The 22813-nt window shown below is 44.6% G+C and overlaps 1 protein-coding gene across 3 annotated transcripts in view; it reads right to left on the bottom strand.

Moving 5' to 3' along the window:
• Positions 1–22813, bottom strand: part of HEPHL1 (hephaestin like 1) — a 36992-nt gene that overhangs the window by 9580 nt on the left and 4599 nt on the right. The window contains exons 2-13 of one of the 3 annotated variants that reach the window (XM_083609582.1): positions 21586–21830; positions 20715–20927; positions 17709–17888; positions 15584–15838; positions 12784–12952; positions 11481–11620; positions 11126–11257; positions 10026–10237; positions 7511–7661; positions 4319–4531; positions 2314–2527; positions 1284–1423 (exon numbers count right to left, since the gene is read on the bottom strand). In XM_083609582.1, the coding sequence (XP_083465708.1) occupies positions 1284–1423; positions 2314–2527; positions 4319–4531; positions 7511–7661; positions 10026–10237; positions 11126–11257; positions 11481–11620; positions 12784–12952; positions 15584–15838; positions 17709–17888; positions 20715–20927; positions 21586–21830 (2264 nt within the window). The remainder of the gene's footprint in view (positions 1–1283; positions 1424–2313; positions 2528–4318; positions 4532–7510; positions 7662–10025; positions 10238–11125; positions 11258–11480; positions 11621–12783; positions 12953–15583; positions 15839–17708; positions 17889–20714; positions 20928–21585; positions 21831–22813) is intronic. The other 2 variants (XM_083609583.1, XM_083609584.1) reach the window with 2 other exon arrangements.

Here is a 22813-nt window from a genome sequence, read left to right on the forward strand (position 1 = left end):
GTAAATCCCACTGTGTTCAGTGCCATTTAGTTTTCAACAAAGAATGTGCTAGAAGGTTGTTCATATTTTCTCTAGCAGCCATTGAAGGAACCTGTGGCCCTCCAGATGCTGTTGAACTTCCAGCTCCCCCTAGTCCCGGCCAGTATGGCCAAATGGAGAGAGGAAGGATGGTGGCCTGTCCCATTTTGCCACCTGAGGTAAAACAGGAAGATGTCATCCCCCACCCACTGCCACTACAGCCTTGCTTGCTGGAGTTGTGTGGCAGCAGCAGCTTCTGGTGAGTTCCACAAGGTCTCACAAGATCTCCCCGGAAGCCACCACTGCTGCTTCTCCTGTGGCAACAGCAGAGGCAGGTGCGGTACCCATGTGGACAGGGCTTAAGCATATGCGGCGCCGGGATGCAAAGATCCACCTGGCGCCCCCCCCCCGATTGCCCAGTCCCAGGCGTGCAGGAGGGCAGATCTGGCTGGCCACCTCAGCGTCTTGCTGGCTTGGTCACCCCCAAACTCGCGGTGCAGAGCCGCCCGAAGCAGAAGAGCCTGCTGCAGCGCTCCAGCCAATGGGCGGGCTCAACTCTTGGGCCTGGGACTCTCGGCCTGGCACCCCTGAGAGCCCGGCACCTTGGTTCCCCGCACCTCTAGCGCCTATGGGTAAGATGGCGGGCGCTGCCCCATGGGCTTCTGCCACCTGAGACAGCTGCCTCAGTCTTCCTCATGGTTGGGCCGGCCCTGTAATCAACACCAGAACATAGCTGTCAACGTTTCCCTTTTTTAAAGGGAAATTCCCTTATTCCGAATAGGATTCCTTGCAAGAAAAGGGAAAAGTTGACATCTATGCACCAGAAGGGCCACAAGTTTCCCATCCTTGCTTTAAACGAAGGCTGCACAAAGCATCTTATTTATTCTGCTGCTGAAGTGAAGTCACTCAACTTATTACTAATGAAATATTTTTAAATAAATCATTGAACTGAAAAAAAGAAGAAGCCTGCACACACATTTTTTCCAACCTTAACTCAGACCAATAATTGGGACAGTTCAGGGGAACTCTAATGATGTAGCTCCATCTCCTGGTGAGAAGCTTGATTAGCCTCTCTTTGACTGCGGTTAAAAAAAAAAACCTCTTGCAGAGTGGATGCATTCAGATGGCACCTTTGAAAGGCAGTAGCTTTCATCCCATGCTGCGTCCTTGCCTTTTCCTCACAAGCTGAACCAAACACCAATGCTTAATATTTGCAAGGTGCTTTCAAGAGTTTCAAATGAATTATGTAACACCAAATTTCTCACCTAGAATTTGCAGATGCCGCTCCTTTGTGCCCCTCCTTTTGTGCTCCACGAAATCTCCACTTTTGTATTCTCTATAAACAGCCTTCTTGTATTTTGAACCAATGAGGCCTTCACCTTGGCTCACAAAGACATGTCCGTAACTTGAAAACATTTTACAAGGCGAGAAAACAGTTTAAAAGACCCCCAAAATATTTACCATTCTTAAGCAGAATAATAAAAACTGAGGCAATGATAGAAGGACGGTGACACTTAAAAAGGCAAACTGTGTTCTGAATAGCTGGACAGTTAAATTCATTGGCCTTGTTTACCTCAGGATGTGAGAGGGCCGAAATGGAAATAGCTGAAGCGATGCACAGTGCAATCCTATGCACATTTACCTCAGCTGCAAGTCCCACTGTGTTCAATAGGGTTTACTTCAAGATAAAGGTACCTTGGGTTGCAATTCTCTGCAAAACCTACTTGGAATTAAACTCCACTGAATAGCAGAGCATACTTCTAAGTAAATATACATAAGCTCAGGCTGCAAGTGCCTAATTTCTAAAGACAAAAGGCTCAAATCTGCCAGGAAGCCATGACCTGTGACCCGGAAACAAAGGACGATGCTGCGAATTTTGGTTCTCTCGGGTTATCTTTTTTCCACATTTTAATCCACCTCCACCTTTCAACATCTGTTTGCTATTTTCTTTTTATTTTAGAAAAATAAATCCTTATGAATACTTGTTAGCATTTTAGTGTGAGTTAATTTTAATAAATATGCAGTTTTGACCAATGTACACCTATCTGCCAGCAATTTACCCAGGTGTAACACATTTCTGCATGCTATCTTCACTAAAATATGTGTTTTTCTATGCTTTCCCCTAACATAATGCATTCATATATTTTTTAAAAACACATTGTTGAGTTGAAGAACTGTATCACGAAATTCAGAGGACTGTGAATCTCAAAGGACAGCTGGGCTGTGGTTCACAAATTAGATCCAGAGAATTTAGCAGTTTATCCTATCAAAATCAAAATTGCCCCTTGTCTGTACCTTTCCTCTTTGCTCGTTGCCTCCCCCCTCTGCTCTGCTCTGTTCTTATCGGGGGCATAGTCCCACTCCATTTCTTCGGCAGCAATATAATATGTTCTCATGGTTCCATAGTGCCTCCCATCGTGAGGTGTTTTGCCACAGGGCTTAACTTCATAAAGCTCCTTCATCCCTCCTGTAAAGTGATCGAACGTCCTGCAAACCAACTGGAAAGTCCCTGAAAGGAAATTGTGACATTTATCACCACGCTAGCTGCTCGAGGAGATGATTGTTGGTGTTATTGCACTTCAAATCACTGTACCCAAAGCAGAAATACAGCACCCCTCTGCCTGCCGGCTACAATCTAAAGCGAAGAGACAATATATATTAGTGTGGGAAATGAAATAAAAGGGAAGGCTGTTCAGCTGGAGGGGAAGCCAAGGTGAACAGATGTGTCTTAAGGAAGTGGGAGAGCATCAGCTGTCAGGAGGCATGCAACTGTAAAGGTAAAGGTAAAGGGACCCCTGACCATCAGGTCCAGTTGTGGCCGACTCTGGGGTTGCGGCGCTCATCTTGCTTTATTGGCCGAGGGAGCCGGCATACAGCTTCCAGGTCATGTGGCCAGCATGACTAAGCCGCTTCTGGCAAACCAGAGCAGCACATGGAAATGCCATTTACCTTCCCGCCAGAGCGGTACCTATTTATCTACTTGCACTTTGACATGCTTTCGAACTGCTAGGTTGGCAGGATCAGGGACCGAGCAACGGGAGCTCACCCCGTCACGGGGATTCGAACCACCAACCTTTTGATTGGCAAGTCCTAGGCTCTGTGGTTTAACCCACAGTGCCACCCACGTCCCTTCTGTGACTGTAGAAAGCTAGAAAAGTAAAAGGGTGCAGGTGGGGAATAGAGAAGGTGAGCAAAGATTTGACAAGAAGATTTGAACCAGCAGAGTGAAGGATCAAGGGAGGAGTATGTAGGGGAAGATTGGATTATTTCACACAGAATCACAGAACTGTAAAGCTGGACGGGACCCGAGGGTCATCTATCCCAACCCCCCCCGGCAATGCAGGAATATGCAGGTGGATCAAACCTGTGACCATGACGTTATCAGCACCATGCTCTAACAGATTGAGCTAATTGGTGGTACATTTACATTTTAAATGTTTTACTCCCGTTGCGAATTGCCCACGGAATGTGACCAAAGGAGGGTATAAAAATGCTTTACACACATATATACATATGGATGGGGACACAGGTGGCGCTGTGGTCTAAACCACTGAGCCTCCTGGGCTTGCAGATCGGAAGGTCAGCAGTTCGAATCCGCTCGATGGTCGTGAGCTCCTGTTGCTCTGTTCCAGCTTCTGCCAACCTAGCAGTTTGAAAGCACGCCAGTGCGAGTAGATAAACAGGTAAACGGCATTTCCGTGTGCTCTGGCACTCATCATGGTCTTCCATGCACCAATAGCCGGTTTTGTCATGCTGGCCACAAGACCCAGAAAGCTGTCTGTGGACAAATGCCAGTTCCCTCGGCCTGAAAAGCAAGATGAACGCCGCAACCCCATAGTCGCCTTTGACTGGACTTAACCGTCCAGGGGTCCTTTACCTTTTTACCTTTCCCTATACATATGGATACAGAAGGAAGACGTTGCTGCAGATTCTGCAGCGGCCTCTTTCAGCTGTGTTTTGCCCTTGTATAACTTGATGGATGGAGATGCACACATGAGGAAGGCACTCCCTTACAACACAGCACTGACAATAGTATTATTGCAACGTTGACTATAACATAGCAGTGTCTTGCATTGCATCAATGCTATGTCCTTTGGCTCAAGCAGTTTATAAATCAGTTGCTACACTGATACTTCAAGTAGAGGCTCAATGAGCGTATGGATGCTACAGCAACATTTACAGTGTTCTAAACATTCATAACCCAGTGAGCATCACAATGATTTGATTTATCAACGCACATGGTGACAGCTTTGTAGTCACATGGAGAAAGGATGCTCAGGTCCCACTCCCAAAAACCTACCTACTTGGTCTGGCTGCATCAGGGCTGTTGCCGACGTGTGAGGGAACAAGGCAAGGGTATCCCTGGTTGTGCCACCCAAGTGAATGGTGTTCCCTTGGAAATGAACACCATGCATGTCTGTTTCCATGCCTAGTCCAATACTATGCCAAGAAACCTTGTCATCCTTGCACATGGTGAGTCCGGGCAGGTTCCCAAACAGATAGCCATTGACAGCTGAAAGAAGAAAAAACACACAAGATCTCAGATTACTGTGCTTTTGCAAACCCACAACTGAATTTGCTCATATTCACCTGCTTGTTACCCTTGCCTCTCTGCTCGCCTGTTCTCAACTACTGGCAGATTTTAGGGCTCAACTACACATTATACTGGGACGTGGGTGGAGCTGTGGGTTAAACCACAGAGCCTAGGACCTGCCGATCAGAAGGTCGGCAGTTCGAATCCCCCCGACGGGGTGAGCTCCCATTGCTCGGTCCCTGCTCCTGCCAACCTAGCAGTTCGAAAGCAGGTCAGACTGCAAGTAGATAAATAGGTACCGTTTCGGCGGGAAGGTAAACGGCATTTCCGTGCGCTGCTCTAGTTTGCCAGAAGTGGCTTAGTCATGCTGGCCACATGACCCGGAAGCTGTACGCCGGCTCCCTCGGCCAATAAAGCGAGATGAGTGCCGCAACCCCAGAGTCGTCCACGACTGGACCTAATGTTCAGGGGTCCTTTTACCTTTACCTTACACATTATACACAAATGTGCAAGAAATGTGCCCTGCCTACCTGTCAAATTTGGCTCACCAGGGAAAAGGGAGATTAAGATCTGTTCCAGTGGTCAGCAAGGCTTCCCCTGCCTTAAGGAATAGTTGATCCGGCTGACAAGGGATGAACACTCGCCTCTGCCAGAACTGATCATATCTTGGGAGGTTCTGTGAGGAGAGCAGTGATTGGGCTCTAGGTTTTGGTTCCCTCGGTGGGGCTACTGGGTGGATTCAATCCACCTATGACTGACATCAAAGATAAAGCTGTCATTTTCAAGATGACACCACATCCTCTGGGCACAATAAACATGAGTTCACTTACATGTGTAAGTAACTCTGGGTGCATCATTAGGGTAATGCATGATCATTTATGTGCCATTTTGGTTCACAGGAATGCTCACAAACTCAATGTATAATGAACTCATTTAGTTTAGTTCATGTCCTGTGAACTCGGCACCTATCTGCCGGAGGCAAAGAAGCTGTCTAGAGAACTTCATTAATGATTGCCTGCTTTATTATTAAGAGGACCAAGTCATCTCTGAACTTGTCCTCCAAATAATTCAGATCTTGCAGATAGGATACTAATAGGCAGCAGCGGCTTGAGTCTTCATCCAGACTGCGATGTAGCATTTAACGCAACCCTACAATTAAGTTCGCAGAAGACAATGGTTTACATTTCTTCCTGGCTTGCTGTCCTGACACGCAGGTCAGTCCTTTGTGGCCTCCTTGAAAAAAATACCAAACTTTTGCAAAGTTTCCCTAGAAGTGCCTTTTGCTGGTCCTAGGCAAGTAAGCTTGATTTAACACTTCTTTGACTTCAAGCTAAGTTTGTATGTTCATGGAGTTTTCTTGGCAGGGATACTGGAGTGGCTTGCCGCTTCCTGCTCCAGGTGGATCACGTTTAGTCAAAACTCTCCACTATGTCCTGTCCGTCTTGGGTGGCCCTGCATGGCATAGCTCATAGCTTCTCTGAGTTATTCAAGCCACTTTGCCGCAACAAGGCAGTGATCCACGACAAGGCTGCATATTGTCTCCCTGCTTATTTAACTTATATGCAGAATTCATCATGCAAAAGGCTGGACTGGATGAATCCCAAGCTGGAATTAAGATTGCCAGAAGAAATATCAACAACCACAGATATGCAGGTAACGCAACTTTGATGGTAAAGAACCTCTTAATGAGGGTAAAAGAGGAGAGCGCAAAATATGGTCTGAAGCTTAACATCAAAAAAACTCAGATCATGGCCACTGGTCCCATCACCTCCTGGCAAACAGAAGGGGAAGAAATGGAGGCAGTGAGAGATTTTACTTTCTTGGCCTCCATGATCACTGCAGATGGTGACAGCAGTCACGAAATTAAAAGACGCCTGCTTCTTGGGAGAAAAGCAATAACAAACCTAGACAGCATCTTAAAAAGCAGAGACATCACCTTGCCAACAAAGGTCCGTATAGTTAAAGCTATGGTTTTCCCAGAAGTGATGTATGGAAATGAGAGCTGGACCATAAAGAAGGCTGATCGCTGAAGAATTGATGCTTTTGAATTATGGTGCTGGAGGAGACTCTTGAGAGTCCCATGGACTGCAAGAAGATCAAACCTATCCATTCTGAAGGAAATCAGCCCTGAGTGCTCACTGGAAGGGCAGATCTTGAAGTTGAGGCTCCAATACTTTGGCCACCTCATGAGAAGAGAAGACTCCCTGATTTTGGAAAGATGGAGGGCACAAGGAGAAGGGGACGACAGAGGACGAGGTGGTTGGACAGTGTCCTTGAAGCTACCAGCATGAGTTTGACCAAACTGCGGGAGGCAGTGGAAGACAGGAGTGCCTGGCGTGCTCTGGTCCATGGGGTCACGAAGAGTCGGACACGACTAAACAACAACAACAACAACAAAGTTTGTATGCATTTCATAAAGATGCAATACATCTGAAGAAAGTTGGCAGTCAGACACTGCAGCTCATTCTGCAAATTTCAGCAACAGACATGGTACCTCAATGGCACCGCCATGGTCAGTATTTTGTGGGAGGGGTTCAAGTGAATACCGGGAGAATTGATTAAAGTGCTCTGTCACCCTAATGCAACAAATCCACTTAAAAAAGAAACTGACTCCAATTAGAAAAGTCATGGGGAAGTGCGTTGGAATGAACAAATAGTGTGGAATGAAGAAATGACTTATGAAAAGGCATATAAACAAAAGCAAATCAGGCTGGATGCTCATTGTCGTTTAATCTCCCACAAAAAAATCATAATGAATCCTCAATAAAGGCCAGACATAGTCTAAGTACTGTGTAAGCTTTGTGCAAGCAAATCAGAACGGAAGCTCAATAAACAGGTTGTTTGGAGAAGCCCTATGCTCTTCCCCCAGGACCTAATTCTGCCCTCATTTCTCTTTCATAATGGATACCTCTGCTACAAACCAATACCCAATGGTGATTTTTTTTTTTTTAACCATACCGTGCATTCTGTTGGATTCCTGGAAATCCTCATCTTCCTTATTAACTTTGGATGGATCACCAGTGAAGGAATTGATGTTTGTGTCAAGATAGAAACTCAAGTTCTCATCGAATACTGTAAACAGTAGGTAGAATTCTTTGTCTATTCCTTTCTGCAGTCAAAAAACAAATATGCGTTAGGGGGGAAAAAACATTTCCACTTTTTTCTTTAAGCAGGAGATCAGAATCATTACGCTAGAATCTTCCATCAATGAAATAACATTCCAGTGCTAAATTTTGAACTTTCTCTAGTATTAAATACAGAGCTATAAAATACTCTACAATAGCTTCAGGAATCTCTCCCACTCAACATTAAAGAAAGTTTGCATAGCCCTTTCAGCCTGGAATGCACTCATGATTCTAAGATCTGGATCTTTTGGTTTACAACAACAACAACAACAACAACAACAATTTAATATTTACCGTATTTCCCCGTATATAAGACTAGGTTTCCCCCCGAAAATATAATGTCAAAATTTTAGAAGCATCTTATACATGGATATATCTCTCCCCCCCCCCATTTTCTTAAATCGGAGTCCCCCAAAATAGAGGATGTCTTATACATGGGGGCGTCTGAAGGCAGAAAACATCCGGGAATTTCTGCGGCGAGTTTTGCTGCTTTCTTTGGTGACTAACTGTTTTAAAAGTTAATAATAATAATAATAATAATAATAATAATAATAATAATAATTTATTATTTATACCCCACCCATCTGGCTGAGTTTCCCCAATACAGTATTAAATATGAAAAGCTTCCCTTAACAGGGCTGCCTTTCAGATGTCTTCTAAAAGTCAAATAGTTGTTTATTTCCTTGACATTTGGTGGGTGGGTGTTCCACAGGGTGGGTGCAACTACCAAGAAGACCCTCTGCCTGGTTCCCTGTAACCTCACTTCTCGAAATGAGGGAACTGCCTCATTAAAAACAAAACTAGAACATGTCCCTGGACTAACTGCTGTTTCACAGGTTTAACCACCTAGAAAATGACATTCTTAAAACAGCTCCTAATTGTGCATCCTGAATTAAAAGGATTACCAAATTGAAGGAGAAAAAATCTCTTTGACAGGATTATAAAACTAGTCCAAGAGGTTTCGGTTAGAAATAAACGTGTCTACATTGATTGGCAGCATTTTTCCAAGGTTTCAGGGAGGTGACTTTCCCAGCCTAACTGAAGATCCTAAAGACTGAACCTGGAAGCTTTGTGCAGTCCCTCTAAGCTGCAGTGTTTCCTAAAGCACCTGTTACGGGTGCAGAACACATAGCCCTCCAGATGTTGGTTGGCAAAACCTGCACTATCTCCGACCATTGGCCATGCTGCAGGGTAGGGATTTCTGTGACCCCCTCCAAGGTGTTGTTGGACTCAACCTTCCTCCAGCCCCAGTCAACAACATCTGGAGGAGCACAGTTCCCCACCCCTACAAAGAAATCTCTTTTTTATTATTATTTGTGGAAGGTTTTATAAAAACAGATGATTAATCAATAAACCAATGATGAAATGTTTTAGATGTACAATTAATTACAGCTTCTGAAATAAATATAAGTATTGTAACCAGTCTTTACTGTTCAGTTCCTGTGTAGCTGTGACTACAATAAGACAACTACAGCATCTTCTTCCAGCAACCTGGGTAGCAAAAACTTCATGGGACTCGAAACAGTCATTGTTCAGTCTGAACACTTGTAATTTTCTTAATTTAGATGTGAAAGGCAAGTAGGATTTAGAAGTTCAGATTTCACTTCATCTAAATTATTCAGCGTCAAAGTCATCTTCCTTCCAAATTTTGCTCATGCTGTCTCTCAGACCTTTTTCTACGGTAAACGTCATAAAAAGTCTCTTTCCCAATTCGGACTCTGATCATAAACCATTCCATAGCACCTCCAAGGATAAAAAAGAAAGGGAGAAATCTATATACTCCAAACCATTGCTTTCCAGGCACCATGTTCAAGAGTAGTTTTATTTTATGTTTGACAAGCATTTTACATAGGAACTTATAATCCTTGCAAGGGAGTGGTTGATCCTTGCAACTTTCTATTTGTGTTTCTATGTCTGGGATGCAACCTAGTCAGGTTCATGTCAACAAGTGAGAAATAAAGACTCCACTGCAATATCAAATCATTTCTGCAGCATTCAGTGTATAAACAGAATCTTCAGCATCCTCCATGAATTTTGTCTAAACCCAGGGCCAACCCATGCATGAGACAAGGCGAGGCGACTGCCTCAGGTGGAAGGATCTATAGGGGCAGCAGACTCCCTTGTTATCTCATTTTCTTGTTGTGAGCTTCCAAGGGGCATTTGATTAGCGACCCTTGGAGGCCCAAAGTGGAACTAGAAAATGATTTTTCTGATCATACGTTCTTATGTTGTAAGTAGACCCAATCAATATAACTTAGTTCAGATCTGGATTTGCTTAACATGCTACCCTTTGGGCTCAGCGAACGCTCTCAGCCATTCAAAATGCATGGACAGATCAGAATTAGTACCTGTGTTCCGTCTGGTTCCAAAGTATTCTTCTTGCAGATTATTAGAGGCCCCACAAGACCAGACTGGGTGTCCATGACAGGATCATTTGCTGAATAATACAGGTAGGTGAGACACGGTGGATCATCGCCCGTTGGGCCAACACTTTCAGGAACTCTCCATTTGTATTTAAAGGTTTCGCCGGGTTTAACATAAGCCCCCGGCTTCTGGTGCCCTAAAAATAAAAGGAGGTGAAAAAGCACCCTCCCAGACGAAACTCGTGGTAACACACACAAAATAATAAAAGAAGATCATTCAAGTAAATATCCTCATAGAAAACAATGGGATTTAAATGCATAACTGTAGTTGGATCAGACTAATTTTTCTATGTGACTCCCCTCCCCCTTTTTGGATGACAAGCCGGTATCTTTCTCTTCCTCTGTTTTGACTGATAGATTGCTTAGGCTGTTCTTCACGCAGCTGTGTTACCTAAGAAATTTGTACACTGCTTTAGGCATGCTTTTTTCCATGAAGAAGCAGTGTAAAAATGTGTAAATAAATATTGTTTCATGCCACTCTAATCTCCAAGCAGTGAGGGACTCTAGGGGTTCCTGCTCTCACCTGGTTTCCTTGGAAGGAAGGTGGATGGAGACTGCAGTGTCTTTGGGATATAATATTTTATGTTAAGATATGCACAGCCTGAGCAAAGGATGAGGGAGGCTCACAGCATGGAAACCCCCAAAGGATTTTGCTCCTCCATTTGTCACAGCTTTGGACCCAGAACAGAGCAGTACCCTTTCCTCTCTGCAGCTTTCAGCCTCCAGTCCTTTTCTGCTCAGCTGTCACACACCACTCTGGCAACTGTTTTCTGACCTAGCAGCTAGTTGAGGGCTGGGGAAGGCTCTGTTCTATGGCACAGAGCAACTTTGTTGGTTATGCCAGTTGTGGTGCTTAACTAGTCAACCCCAAGCCATTACCTAGGCCAAGGGACTGGTTAGTCAAGCTTGCTCTTATACATTCTACCCCTTACAGGTACAGGATCCCAAGAAATGGAAGGAACTCGGGGCATCATCCAGAATGACCCCCGCCTCAAATTCACAACAATATACATAAATAAAGTTACCATCTTCATAAGGGGCTCCTTCTGACGATTTGCTGAAAGCTACGCCATGAGGCATCATGCTGTAGTTCTTGTCAGCTTTGTTGGCAAAAGTAACCAAAATTGTGTCTCCGACTTCAGCTTTGATAACTGGGCCTGGGGGAGAGCAGGGAAGAGAAATGAGCTGGTTTGGGGAAGGGGGCGCTGAGCTTCAAAACGTCTCCCTGCTTGCCCCCATCCCCTTGGTTAGGGGCATTGCTCAGATGGGAGAAATTTTTCTCAGGGTGCCTGGCTGCAACTTCCAATGTGAGAGACTGTAGCGAGACTGAAACCAGTGCCAAAAAAAAAAAAAAAAAAGACTCAAAACCACAAGGCGTACCTAGTATGCCAAGATGAGTGGCACCTTCTGTTTGCTTCTTTTTGCGAGTAAATTTTCCATCGGTGTAGGACACATAATGAACTTTCCAATATTGCCCTCCGATTCGGTCGTCTCCTCGTATGAAGAAAGGTGCTGAGTCACTGTGAGAGAACAAAGTATTGATACCGGTTGTACAGCTGACCACAGATTTGAAATGCTCAGTTTAAAGCAAACAGGTAAGGTTATGCACAAAATAGATTTATCAATTTGTTTTTTTTGGAGAACCACCTTTCTTCCTGGGAGCTCACAGCTGCCATTTTAGTCTCACGGCAACCCTGTGAGGAAGGTTAGACTGATAGGTAGCCATTATCCAAAGGCTAAATAGCCCAAGGGGGAGAGAAAGATAAAGATGATATGAGAGACATGGAACTCCTACCTAAAGCAGAAGTCCTACATCACTTTATTTTCTCCCCTAAGGTAACGTGCAGAGAAATTAAATGCACCATGTGACAATGCCGAGTTCCAGTTCGGAATATAACAACATCATTTTATTTCTCTGCAAGTTATCAGCGAAGAGACAAGGAGGAGTCTCAAGGCTTCTTTTTTCAACTGCACCCATTTATTGGTTTGTTTTCATTCTTATTTTTATTATGTATTTTGTGTTTTTCAGATTGTAATAAATTATGTTGTGAACCGCCTTGAGATCTACAGATATAGGGCAGTATACAAATTTTTAATAATAATAATAATAATATCGAATTCTACCCCACTGATTTCAAACTTAGGTTTCTAATATTTAAGTCAAACACTCAATCTGCTATTCCACATGGGCTTTAAAAACAACAGCAAAAACCTGGTGCATATATCTGCATAAGTTAACTCAGTAACCTATTTATTGAACTATTTATAGACTGCAATTTCATTTAGGAAAAGGTGGCATACAGCATACAAAATTACAACAAGGTAACTGTTAAAGTTATGGGTGAACATATCAGATGACACAGCGATTCTTCAAACAGCTCTTGTTTATTCACAGGCCAGAACAGAACTGAACTGAAGGGTTCAGCCAGCCCGCTTATATAGAGCTCCACTACAACACAACAGTAACCACTTTCTGTAACTATCCAATCACTGAACGTCTCTTTCAATCCCTTATTTGCATATGTGGACCTGAGTGAAAACTATCTACAGTATCTACTATCTATCTCCCCCTGCTGGCCCAAGGTGAGAACTTCAGTACATAACAGTAACTAAAACATCAGTAAAAATGTCAGCTTTCAGCTAAAAGGGGAAAAGAAGAAATAAATAATATCACAACACATACCTGCCAGTAGCATTTAAAGGCTGGCCTGTGAGTTTATTAAAACCACCAGGTCCATAATCCCACAAAATTCTTTCAGCGGCAATGAAGTATATTCTTTCCTGACCACTCTGTGAAGGCCTGGTAATGTTTTGACCGCAAGCCTTGATGTTGTAGAATCCCATCATACCAGCTACAGTGTAGGAAAGGACACACAAGAAGTCTTTAATTTGATCTGGTTTCACCATGCAATAATTATGCTAATGCTGTAATTTCCAAACTGGGTTGTCAGGGGGCACAGTAGCGTGCCAAAAGAGTACGAATGTCATGAATCACAAGTTGGGACAAAGGTGAGGTAGAAAAACAACAAACAAACAAACAAACAAACGGAGCCAAAATTGTCAAGGAGATGGAACAATTTCCCTTATGAGCAAAGGTTACAATATTGTGAAAAGGGGAAATTCCATGCTAGGGATTATTAGGAAAGGAGCTGAGAACTGCCAATATCATAATGCTGTTATTGTTAAGTTGTGGCTGAACATATCAGACAACTCAGCGATTCTTCAAACAGCTCTTGTTTATTCACAGACCCGGAACAGAACTGAACGGTTCAGCCAGCCTGCTTATATAGAGCTCCACTACAACGCAACAGTAACAACTTTCTGTAACTATCCAATCACTGAACGTCACTTTCAATTCCTTGTTTGCATATGTGGACCTGAGTGAAAGCTATCTACAGTATCCCCCTGCTGGGCCAGGGTGAGAACTTCAGTACATAACAGTTATAGAAATCTGCGGTGTGACTGCATTTGGAACACTGTGCACAGCTCTGGTGGCCTGACCTCAAAAAGGTTCAGAAAGGGGTCAACTAGAATGATCAAGGCTGCAATGGAGCAACGCCCCTATTGATGAAAGGTCAAAGTATTCGGGCCCCTTTCGTTTAGAGAAAATATGAGTAAGAGAGGACGTGTTGGAGGAGTCTAGAATGATGTGTGGTGTGAAGAAAGTGGATAGGGAAAGCTTTTCTCCTTCTCTCATATTGCTAGAGCTTAGGGGCATCCAATTAAGTTGAATGTTGGAAGATTCAGGACCCAGAAAAGCCTTTACAAAGCATATAGTTAAACTACGGAATTTGCTGGCACAGCAAATACTGATGGCTGTCAACTTGGATGGCTTTAAAAGACGCTGGAGCTGGTAATAGTAGCCCTGTGTGAGGTCTTATAAAAACCTATCAGCACCCTTAACAGGCTTCAGTAAATCTTTGGGGCAAGCCAGGGCTGTTAAAATGGCATAAGGGTGCTTTAAATGGTGTGAATGCGACCTAATTATTTAAAACGGGGTGAAGTCTAGGAGAGATGGGCTGGAGACAGAGGCTCAGAAAGTATCAGTTCACTGCCATCTTTTGTCTGGACAAGTGGCTCATTGGGAGCTCTCCTTGGTGCTGCAACAATGGACCTGCCTTGCTGACTGGAATGCCTTGCCCCATGGGCTCCTCCTGGGAATCAGAACACGGTATGAGTGCCAAGTCAGGTTGATTAAATGTTGGTTTTATTGGTGGTTTCCCTCTACTGTTTAATTTGTGCTTTTACTTATTTGTTTGCTTGTTTTTATTAAATTTCTATACCGCCCTTCATCTGAGGCTTACAGTGGAGTTTGCTGTATATATATAAAAATACATAATACAGCAACAAACCAACCAACCAACCAATTACACACACACACCCCAGTTTAAAAAGCCATGGATCATTTAATTAGCCAAAGGCCTGGGAGAACAGGAATGTTTTTGCTTGGTGCCTTAAGATATGTAACAAAGGCACCAGGCCAGCCTCCCTGGCGAGAACATTCCACAAACGGGGAGCCACTGCAGAAAAGGTCCATTCTCATATTGCCACCCTCTGGACGTCTTGTGAAGGATGGGAACACAAAAGGCCTCAGACTGATGATTGCAGGCTCTGGGTACCAACCATATGGGGATTTATGGCTGTTCATAATACTTTTTAAAAAATGTTGTGCTGTTTGAAGGACTTGCTGTGGCTGCCTGGTTATTACTGCTTGGCATTTTGAGCACTTTTAAATTTAGATGCAGCCTATACAGTCCTGCAACAAACAGGCAAACAACAGAAAACATTAGTCCCAGTTGGCAGCCGCCAGAAGCAGCAATTATTATCAGTGGAACAGAGCCTGTTATTGCTATATGGCTTTTTTTTTACAGCTTACACAATACATTCCTGGAATCATTTCAAGGTTGATGCACTGTGTAGAATATCAACTTCTTTGCTTAGAAACCTTTGCTGATATGTCTCCTTTTGTGCATTTATTTCATTTTGTTCCCATGTCCTACTGCAATTCATCCTGTACCCTCAGCCTATGCACACAGTACAACTGAAACAAATGCATATCAGTTCCCTGTTTATTCGTTCCGCTTCTTTTCTTTTCTTTTTTGTTTCCTTGGTGTTGAATCTGTAAGATCCTTGGGGCAAAGACCTGCGCTCTGCTCTGTACAGCACTATCCACACCGATGCTGATACAGTGGTACCTTGGGTTACATATGCTTCAGGTTACATACGCTTCAAGTTACAGACTTCGCTAACCCAGAAATATTACCTCGGGTTAAGAACTTTGCTTCAGAATGAGAACAGTGGCGCAGCAGCAGCAGGAGGCCCCATTAGCTAAAGTGGTGCTTCAGGTTAAGAACAGTTTCAGGTTAAGAACGAATTAAGTACTTAATCCGAGGTACCACTGTATATAAAATATTACTAGCAGTAGTAGTTGTTCTGGCCCAACTGCAACGTCTATTGACCTTTCTCGAATGGTGCATAGATACCTTGTATGTGATGATCGACTTGACAGGTCAAAAGCCACTTCCCAGCATTCTCTGCCATCATTTCTGCTGTCACAAAAGTGGCTGGAAAGAGGCTGATGACATCCATCCTGTGGCCTCTGCTAAGCAAAGTATGGCCGAAGAACTGTGCAGAGTGAACGTCGATCTCGGTCCCCATCCCAAACAAATGCCAGGACACCAATTCACCAGCGCACATCTCCAGGCCAGGGAGGTTTCCAAAAACATAACCGTTAATTGCTGGAAACATATAGCACAATATAAGAAAAGATAATCCATGAGTTACAGGGATATGAATGACAGGAACATTCATTTTAAAATAGCTAATGTGTGCCACATTTAAGATTTTCCTTCTTTTTCTCTATTTCACTAACATAATGGAAGCTTCAAACCAAGTCATCATCACCCTTTTCCCCTTTGTTTAAAGATAAAGAGTGGCTGGGGAAACCCAGTCAGATGGGTGGGGTATAAATAAAATATTATTATTATTATTATTATTATTATTATTATTATTATTATTATTACAAGAAAGATATGAAATTTAAAGGTGAAAGAGACAGAAGAAGAGAATAAGAAAAAGAAAACCAAGAAAACCAAGGGGACATGAGATAAAAGGAAGAAAAACAGAGAAGGGAAAAGTTGGGCAGTTGGAAGAGGCCCCCATGCCTGAAGATGGGGCTAGAGATGGATTCTGGGGTCTAGACACTGACAGCTGTGGGCCAGGAGTAGATGTCTGAGGTGAGCACAGAGTTATGAGTCCAGAAGCCAGCGCCAAAGAGCAAGATTGCCTCAGAGGTGGTGGACTCTCCTTCATTAAAGGTTTTAAAAGCAGAAGCTGGATGGCCACTCTTGTTTGGTTGCTGTAGCAGTGACTTTCCTGAATTGCCAGGGGTTGTACTAGATTATCTTTGAGATCCCTTCCAATTCTATGAATGGAATTCAACATAGCACTAAGCGGGGTGTTCAGGTGGAGAACGAGATCTGCTCATGCAACAAGACTTTCCCACCTTTTCTCCCTCTGCTGCACCTTTTCTTGTGCAGCAGAAAGTCCTGTTGCACAAGCGAACCACCTCATTCCATGCATTCAACAACTTAGTTGCATCCCACCCTACGATTCTAAAGACAGGACATGGTGAAATGCAGGAGGCATCATTTAGGAACAAGCCAGCTGTCAGAACCCAAGAATACAGGAAGACACCAGAGCTCAGGGACAAGCTTGCTGCTCAAGCAAGGCGCAAGTGGAACAGGAAGACCTTCAAACTCCTTCCTGCCCAGGGGGATCCTATGGACAGCCTGTCTGATGGGGTCAGTCCAGGGGCTGAGGATGCGAAACTGCTCAGATTGATGCTGCAACTTGCAGTTCAGGGTTTCACCACAAGGAGAAGCTGTGCACAAACCCAGAGGCCCTCCATTCAAGTCCTAGGGACTCATGGCGAAAGGCAGGGGTCAGCAAACTTTTTCAGCAGGGGGCCGGTCCACTGTCCCTCAGACCTTGTGGGGGGCCGGACTATATTTTGGAAGGGGGAAAAAAAATGAACAAATTCCTCTGCCCCACAAATAGCCCAGAGATGCATTTTAAATAAAAGCACACATTCTACTCATGTAAAAACACCAGGCAGACCCCGCAAATAGAGATGCATTTTAAATAAAAGGACACATTCTACTCATGTAAAAACACACTGATTCCCAGACCGTCCGCGGGCCGGATTTAGAAGGCGATTGGGCTGGATCCGGCCCTTAGTTTGCCTTCCCATGATGAAAGGCATTTCACAATGGGTTGCTTGCCTAACCTCTGCTTTTTTTCCTGTAGGAGCTGCTGAGGTGACTCAAAGCTGAGGAACCTGCCTCAGGATTGAACTGAAGGCACCTAGTCCGGCTTGGCCTGTTTTTCAAGCTGTGGGTAGCTTGAACGGACGGTCTGGGAATCAGTGTGTTTTTACGTGAGTAGAATGTGTCCTTTTATTTAAAATGCATTAATATCCTGACACAACTCCAGACTATTTCCTCTCACAAGGAAAGGAAGAGGAGGAGCAGCAATTAGAAATTGCAACCAAATCTGGCAGCAATTGCAAAACAAGCGTTGTTCTTCCTGTCCTGCAGCACAGCTCACCGTGCATCTTATTGCTCAGTTGGAAATCTTCGTCCTCTTTATCCACAGTGCTGGGTTCCAAGCAGAAGGTATTTATATTTTCATCCAGGTACCAGCTGAGATTTTCATCTACGATGCTGAACATGAGAGCGAAGCTTTTTGTGGCATTGGCCGCTGGCGCTGAAGCATCATCTAATGTTCCTAAGAAAGGAAACACGTAAAAGTTTGTTTTTTTTGTAAACCCTTTAAGTTAATTTATTTGGAGCCACTTCACATGTTCTAAAAATTCTTGCCTTGAAATCAACCCCGAAATTCTTCCCTTGAAATCAGTGTGCAGACTCAAGGCCTAGGTACATATTATGTACGTGAATGATGTTGTTAGCAATTGCACAGGGGGATTCTTTAAAATTACAGACCAAGAACATGGGCTAGGCCTTACTCGTGAGCAGCACAACAGTACATGGGGAAGGGCCAGGGCCGGCCCATCCATGAAGTAAGGTGAGGTGAGGCCTCGGGTAGCAGAATCTACAGGGGCAGCAAACCCACCTCCAAGGAATGCATCACCTGCTGCTGTATTTATACTCCAGATTTCTTTTTGGAAATGCTCTATGCTGCTTTCAGCATTTATAGATTCATAGAATTGTACAGTTGGAAGGGATCCCGCAAAGGTCATCCAGTCATCCTGCAGTGCTGGCATCACAGCTAAAGAACTACAACTAATCCAGAATGCGGCAGCTAGACTGGTGACTGGGAGTGGCTGCCGAGACCACATAACTCTGGTCTTGAAAGACCTACATTGGCTCCCAGTACATTTCCAAACACAATTCAAAGTGTTGGTGCTGACCTTTAAAGCCTTATAAGGCCTTGGCCCAGTATACCTGAAGGAGCATCTCCACCCCCATTGTTCAGCCCAGACACTGAGGTCCAGCACTGAGGGCCTTCTGGTGGTTCCCTCACTGTGAGAAGTGAGGTTACAGGGAACCAGGCAGAGGGCCTTCTCGGTAGTGGCCCCCTCCCATAAGATGTCAAGGAAATAAACAACTTTTTTGACTTTTAGAAGACATCTGAAGGCAGCCCTGTATCAGGTAATTTTTTCATGACTAATGTTTTGCCATTTTATATGTAAGCCGCCCAGAGTGGCTGGGGAAACCTGGCAAGATGGGGGGGGGTATAAATAATAAAGTTGTTGTTGTTGTTGTTGTTGTCACTATTATAGAATCCCTGACAGGTGGTCATCCAACCTCTGTTTAAAAGAGTCCACCACCTTCCGAAGCAGTCTATTCCCCTGTTGAACAGCTCTTACTGCCAGAATGTTTAGTCAGAATCTCCTTTTCTTGTAGTTTGAATCCATTCTACTTTCTGGAGCAGCAGAAAACAGCCCTTCATATATTTGAAGATGTCTACCCTATCACCTCTCAGTCTTCTCTTCCCCAGGCTGAACATACCCAACTCCTATCAACATCCTTTGCAATAATTGCACTTGTGTGTATCTGCTATAGACAGAACCAGCTAATGGGATGGATGGGAATGCATTGCTCTCCTGCCTTCCCAGCACCAGACTTCATTGCAGCTTCCCAAGAGGACAAGGCAGTGGGGAGCTTGGCATGGTGTGGGGGCTGTGGCAGAGTCAATCTGTTGCTCCTGCTGCTGCTTCCACACTGCCTAACTTCCCACTGCTTTTCCCCTTTCCTCTTCTTCTCAGTAAGCAGCAGTAAAGCATGGCGTTTGGAAGGCAGGAGGGCAATGGAACCTCACCTGCTCTGGCTGCAGTTGCCATGAAAAATCACAGTAATAATAATAATAATAATAATAATAATAATAATAATAATAATTTATTTATATCCCGCCCTCCCCAGCCAAAGCCGGGCTCAGAGCGGCTAACAACAGTAAAAGTAAGCACAGCATTCTAAAATCAATTCAGAATCAAATTAATGGCAACCATTGGGCTAGAGTTCTGTGTGGATTACCAAAGGAGGGGGGTCAGGCTGTGCCTTGGCCAAAGGCCTGGTGGAACAGCTCTGTCTTGCAGGCCCTGCGGAAAGATGTCAAGTCCCGCAGGGCCCTTGTGACAGAGCGTTCCACCAGATCGGGGCCACAGCCGAAAAAGCCCTGGCTCTGGTTGAGGCCAGCCTAAACTCCCTGTGGCCTGGGACCTACAAGATGTTTTTGTTTGAAGACTGTAAAGTCCTCCATGGGACACACCAGGAGAGGCGGTCCCGTAGGTACGAGGGTCCTAGGCCGTATAGGGCTTTAAAGGTTAAAGGTAAAGGGACCCCTGACCATTAGGTCCAGTTGTGACCGACTCTGGGGTTGCAGCGCTCATCTCACTTTATTGGCCAAGGGAGCCAGCGTTTGTCCACTTAAACCTGATCCTGTACTCCACCGGGAGTCAGTGCAGCTGGTATAGCACTGTGTGAATGTGATCCCGTGGCGAGGACCCCGTAAGGAATCTCGCCGCGGCATTCTGCACCCGCTGGAGTTTCTGGGTCAGTCTCAAGGGCAGCCCCACGTAGCGTGAGTTACAATAATCAAGTCTGGAGGTGACTGTTGCGTGGATCACAGTGGCTAGGTCAGGGCGAGAGAGGTAAGGAGCCAACTGCTTAGCTTGGCAGAGATGAAAAAATGCCGTTAAAGTACAGGAGCACAGCAGGTAAAAGAGATATGAATTTTGAGGGGTCAGTTAAAAAATATCTTCAAGTTGGCAGGTCAAAAACCTGCTGGAAGAGAAAACTCTTTGTAAGGCTGCAATTCAGGCTTTCTGAGAATACTCTCTCCTTTCCCCCACTCGCCAGCTATCAATGGGACTTGATGGGAGGAAATGGTTCTTTTAGGTATCTTGGCCCAAAATTGTTTAGGGCTTTCAACATAATAACCAGCAGTGTGAATTGGACACCAGAAATGGGCTAGGCTACTCAGAGGTCATGCAAAGGTACAACTGCTGAATGTATCAGAATTTGTGGATGCAGACCTGAATTTTTTAACCAAATCTTGCTGCCACAGAGGCACTTGGCATGACATGTTCCGTACCTTTTCGACAAACCACCAGCGGCCCAATTAACCCAGTGCTGATATCTTTTGGCGTGTCGATATGCGAATGGTAAATCCAAGTCAGGCACCGTGGATCTGCCGGTGTAGGTGAAAACTCATCTGTAACCAGCCATGTATATGTATAATTGGAACCAGGGAGAACAAAATCATCAGCCTTGCTTTTGCCACCTGTTCCATCTCGGTAGAGGGCTCCTGAGGAGGAACGTAAAAAAAAAAAAGATTGAAGTTCTTTGTGTGCCCTTTTAGACATCTTACACATGAGCATTTTAGTTTGTTCTCTCTCTCTCTCTCTGTTAAAGTTGCTTTGATCACTTTTGCAAAAAGAGAAAAGGTGGGAAAGCGGCTAAGTAAATATAGGGCAGCACTCAAGTAGGTTTTATTCAGAATAAACCCACTGAAATTAATGAACGTGGCTGTGATGTGAGGTTAGGCGCCATTGCCCTGCCGCACCACCTGATACTGGTATAAAAATATTTGGCTTTTCCACAGCCTACTGTATGAAGGCAAGAGTCACATTTATCACTCCACCCACTTTTACTTCTGGCCCCGCCCACCACTGACATGTGACACACACACACACACACACCCTCGAAGATTCCCTGTGAGGGAATGTGGTCCTCAAGCTAATGAAGTTTCCACACTGCTGGAGTAAATGAACTCTTGGTCTGACCCAGCAGGCCTCTATTACATTCCTCTGCAGACAAATTGATGTGAGCCCAGATCTGAACCGAGGCCTCCTCTGTCAAGCTTCCAACATGCTACCTGAACCACTATACTGGCTCCCAGGAGTAATAGAGGAAAGAGATAGAATCTGAAACAGCAGAAGAGGAAAAGCAAATCTTTGTTTTACCTTCAGAATCTTTCTCGTAGAAGACTCCGTGTGGATGTACAGAATAAGGCCGGGAAGCAAAGTTCTTCAAATGAATAATAAAAGTATCTCTTTCTTCGGCTCTCAGAACTGGACCTAGAAAACCCAGCCAAGATGGTTTGGGGATCTCCTGGGAGTACGTGTCATCTGTGAATTGTTTGAAAATTGCTTTCTTGTAAACCCGACCTATCCTGTTGGGGCCTCTTCTCACATAGACAATTGCTTCTCTGCAGTAGAAAAGGGAGGGGGTGAGTTTAAGTTAATTTTCAATCCATGAATCATATGGAACAGATGAGGAAGATGAGATTTGAAACATGAACACAAGCACTCCATGTGCGGGAACCAATCAACTTATGTAGGGGACAGGTAAACACTGAATGTCATCATGTGTCAGGCTGGTTGCCCAGGAACGTACAGTGGTACCTCTGGATGCGAACGGGATCCATTCCAGAGCCCTGTTCGCATCCTGAAGCAAATGCAACTCACGTCTGTGCGTCTGCATGGGTTGCGATTTGCTGCTTCCGCACATGCACGTGACATCATTTTGAGTGTCTGCGCATGCACGAGCAGCGAAACCCAGAAGTAACGCACTCTGTTACTTCAGGGTCACTGCAGAGTGCAACATGAAAATATTCATCCCGAAGCTACTTGAACCTGAGGTACGACTGTACAAAGACAAGGGAATGTTTCTTACTGTCTGCTTTTTATTCAGTATTTACAGGGAGAGGCTATAGAACCCAGCCTCTTGGATAATGGTGTTGTCCCGAGTGAATCTCCACCCCTCGTCTCTCCCACTTCCTCATTCGCCAACCTCATTGTCTCTCCTACGGGTGCTGCTACGTGCCCTCTGTCTTTGAGCTCTTTGCTCTCCTACTTTCAAGGCTCGCCGGGTTCTGGGAGAGGGGTGTGTGTCTGGAATGCTTTCTAAAGACACTGTGTCTGTCAGCTGTTGCCTGCCTGGTGCTTCTTCCTCCTCCTCCTCCAATCCCGTTATTTCCCAACTTTCCTCCTCATCTGCCTCTGAGCTGTGACCTTCCTGTTGTAAATCTAAACTGTCTTCTTCCTCCTCCTCCCTGGAAGGGTCAAGCTGGGGAGGCGGTCTCCACCATTCCTCCTCTGCCCAGCTCCTGACATCATGATACCATTTCACTAATAATAATACAGTCATACCTCATGTTACGTCCGCTTCATGTTACGTTCTTTCAGGTTA

The sequence above is a fragment of the Podarcis filfolensis genome (assembly GCF_964270895.1).
Source record: "Podarcis filfolensis genome assembly, chromosome: 4".
NCBI lineage: Eukaryota > Metazoa > Chordata > Lepidosauria > Squamata > Lacertidae > Podarcis > Podarcis filfolensis.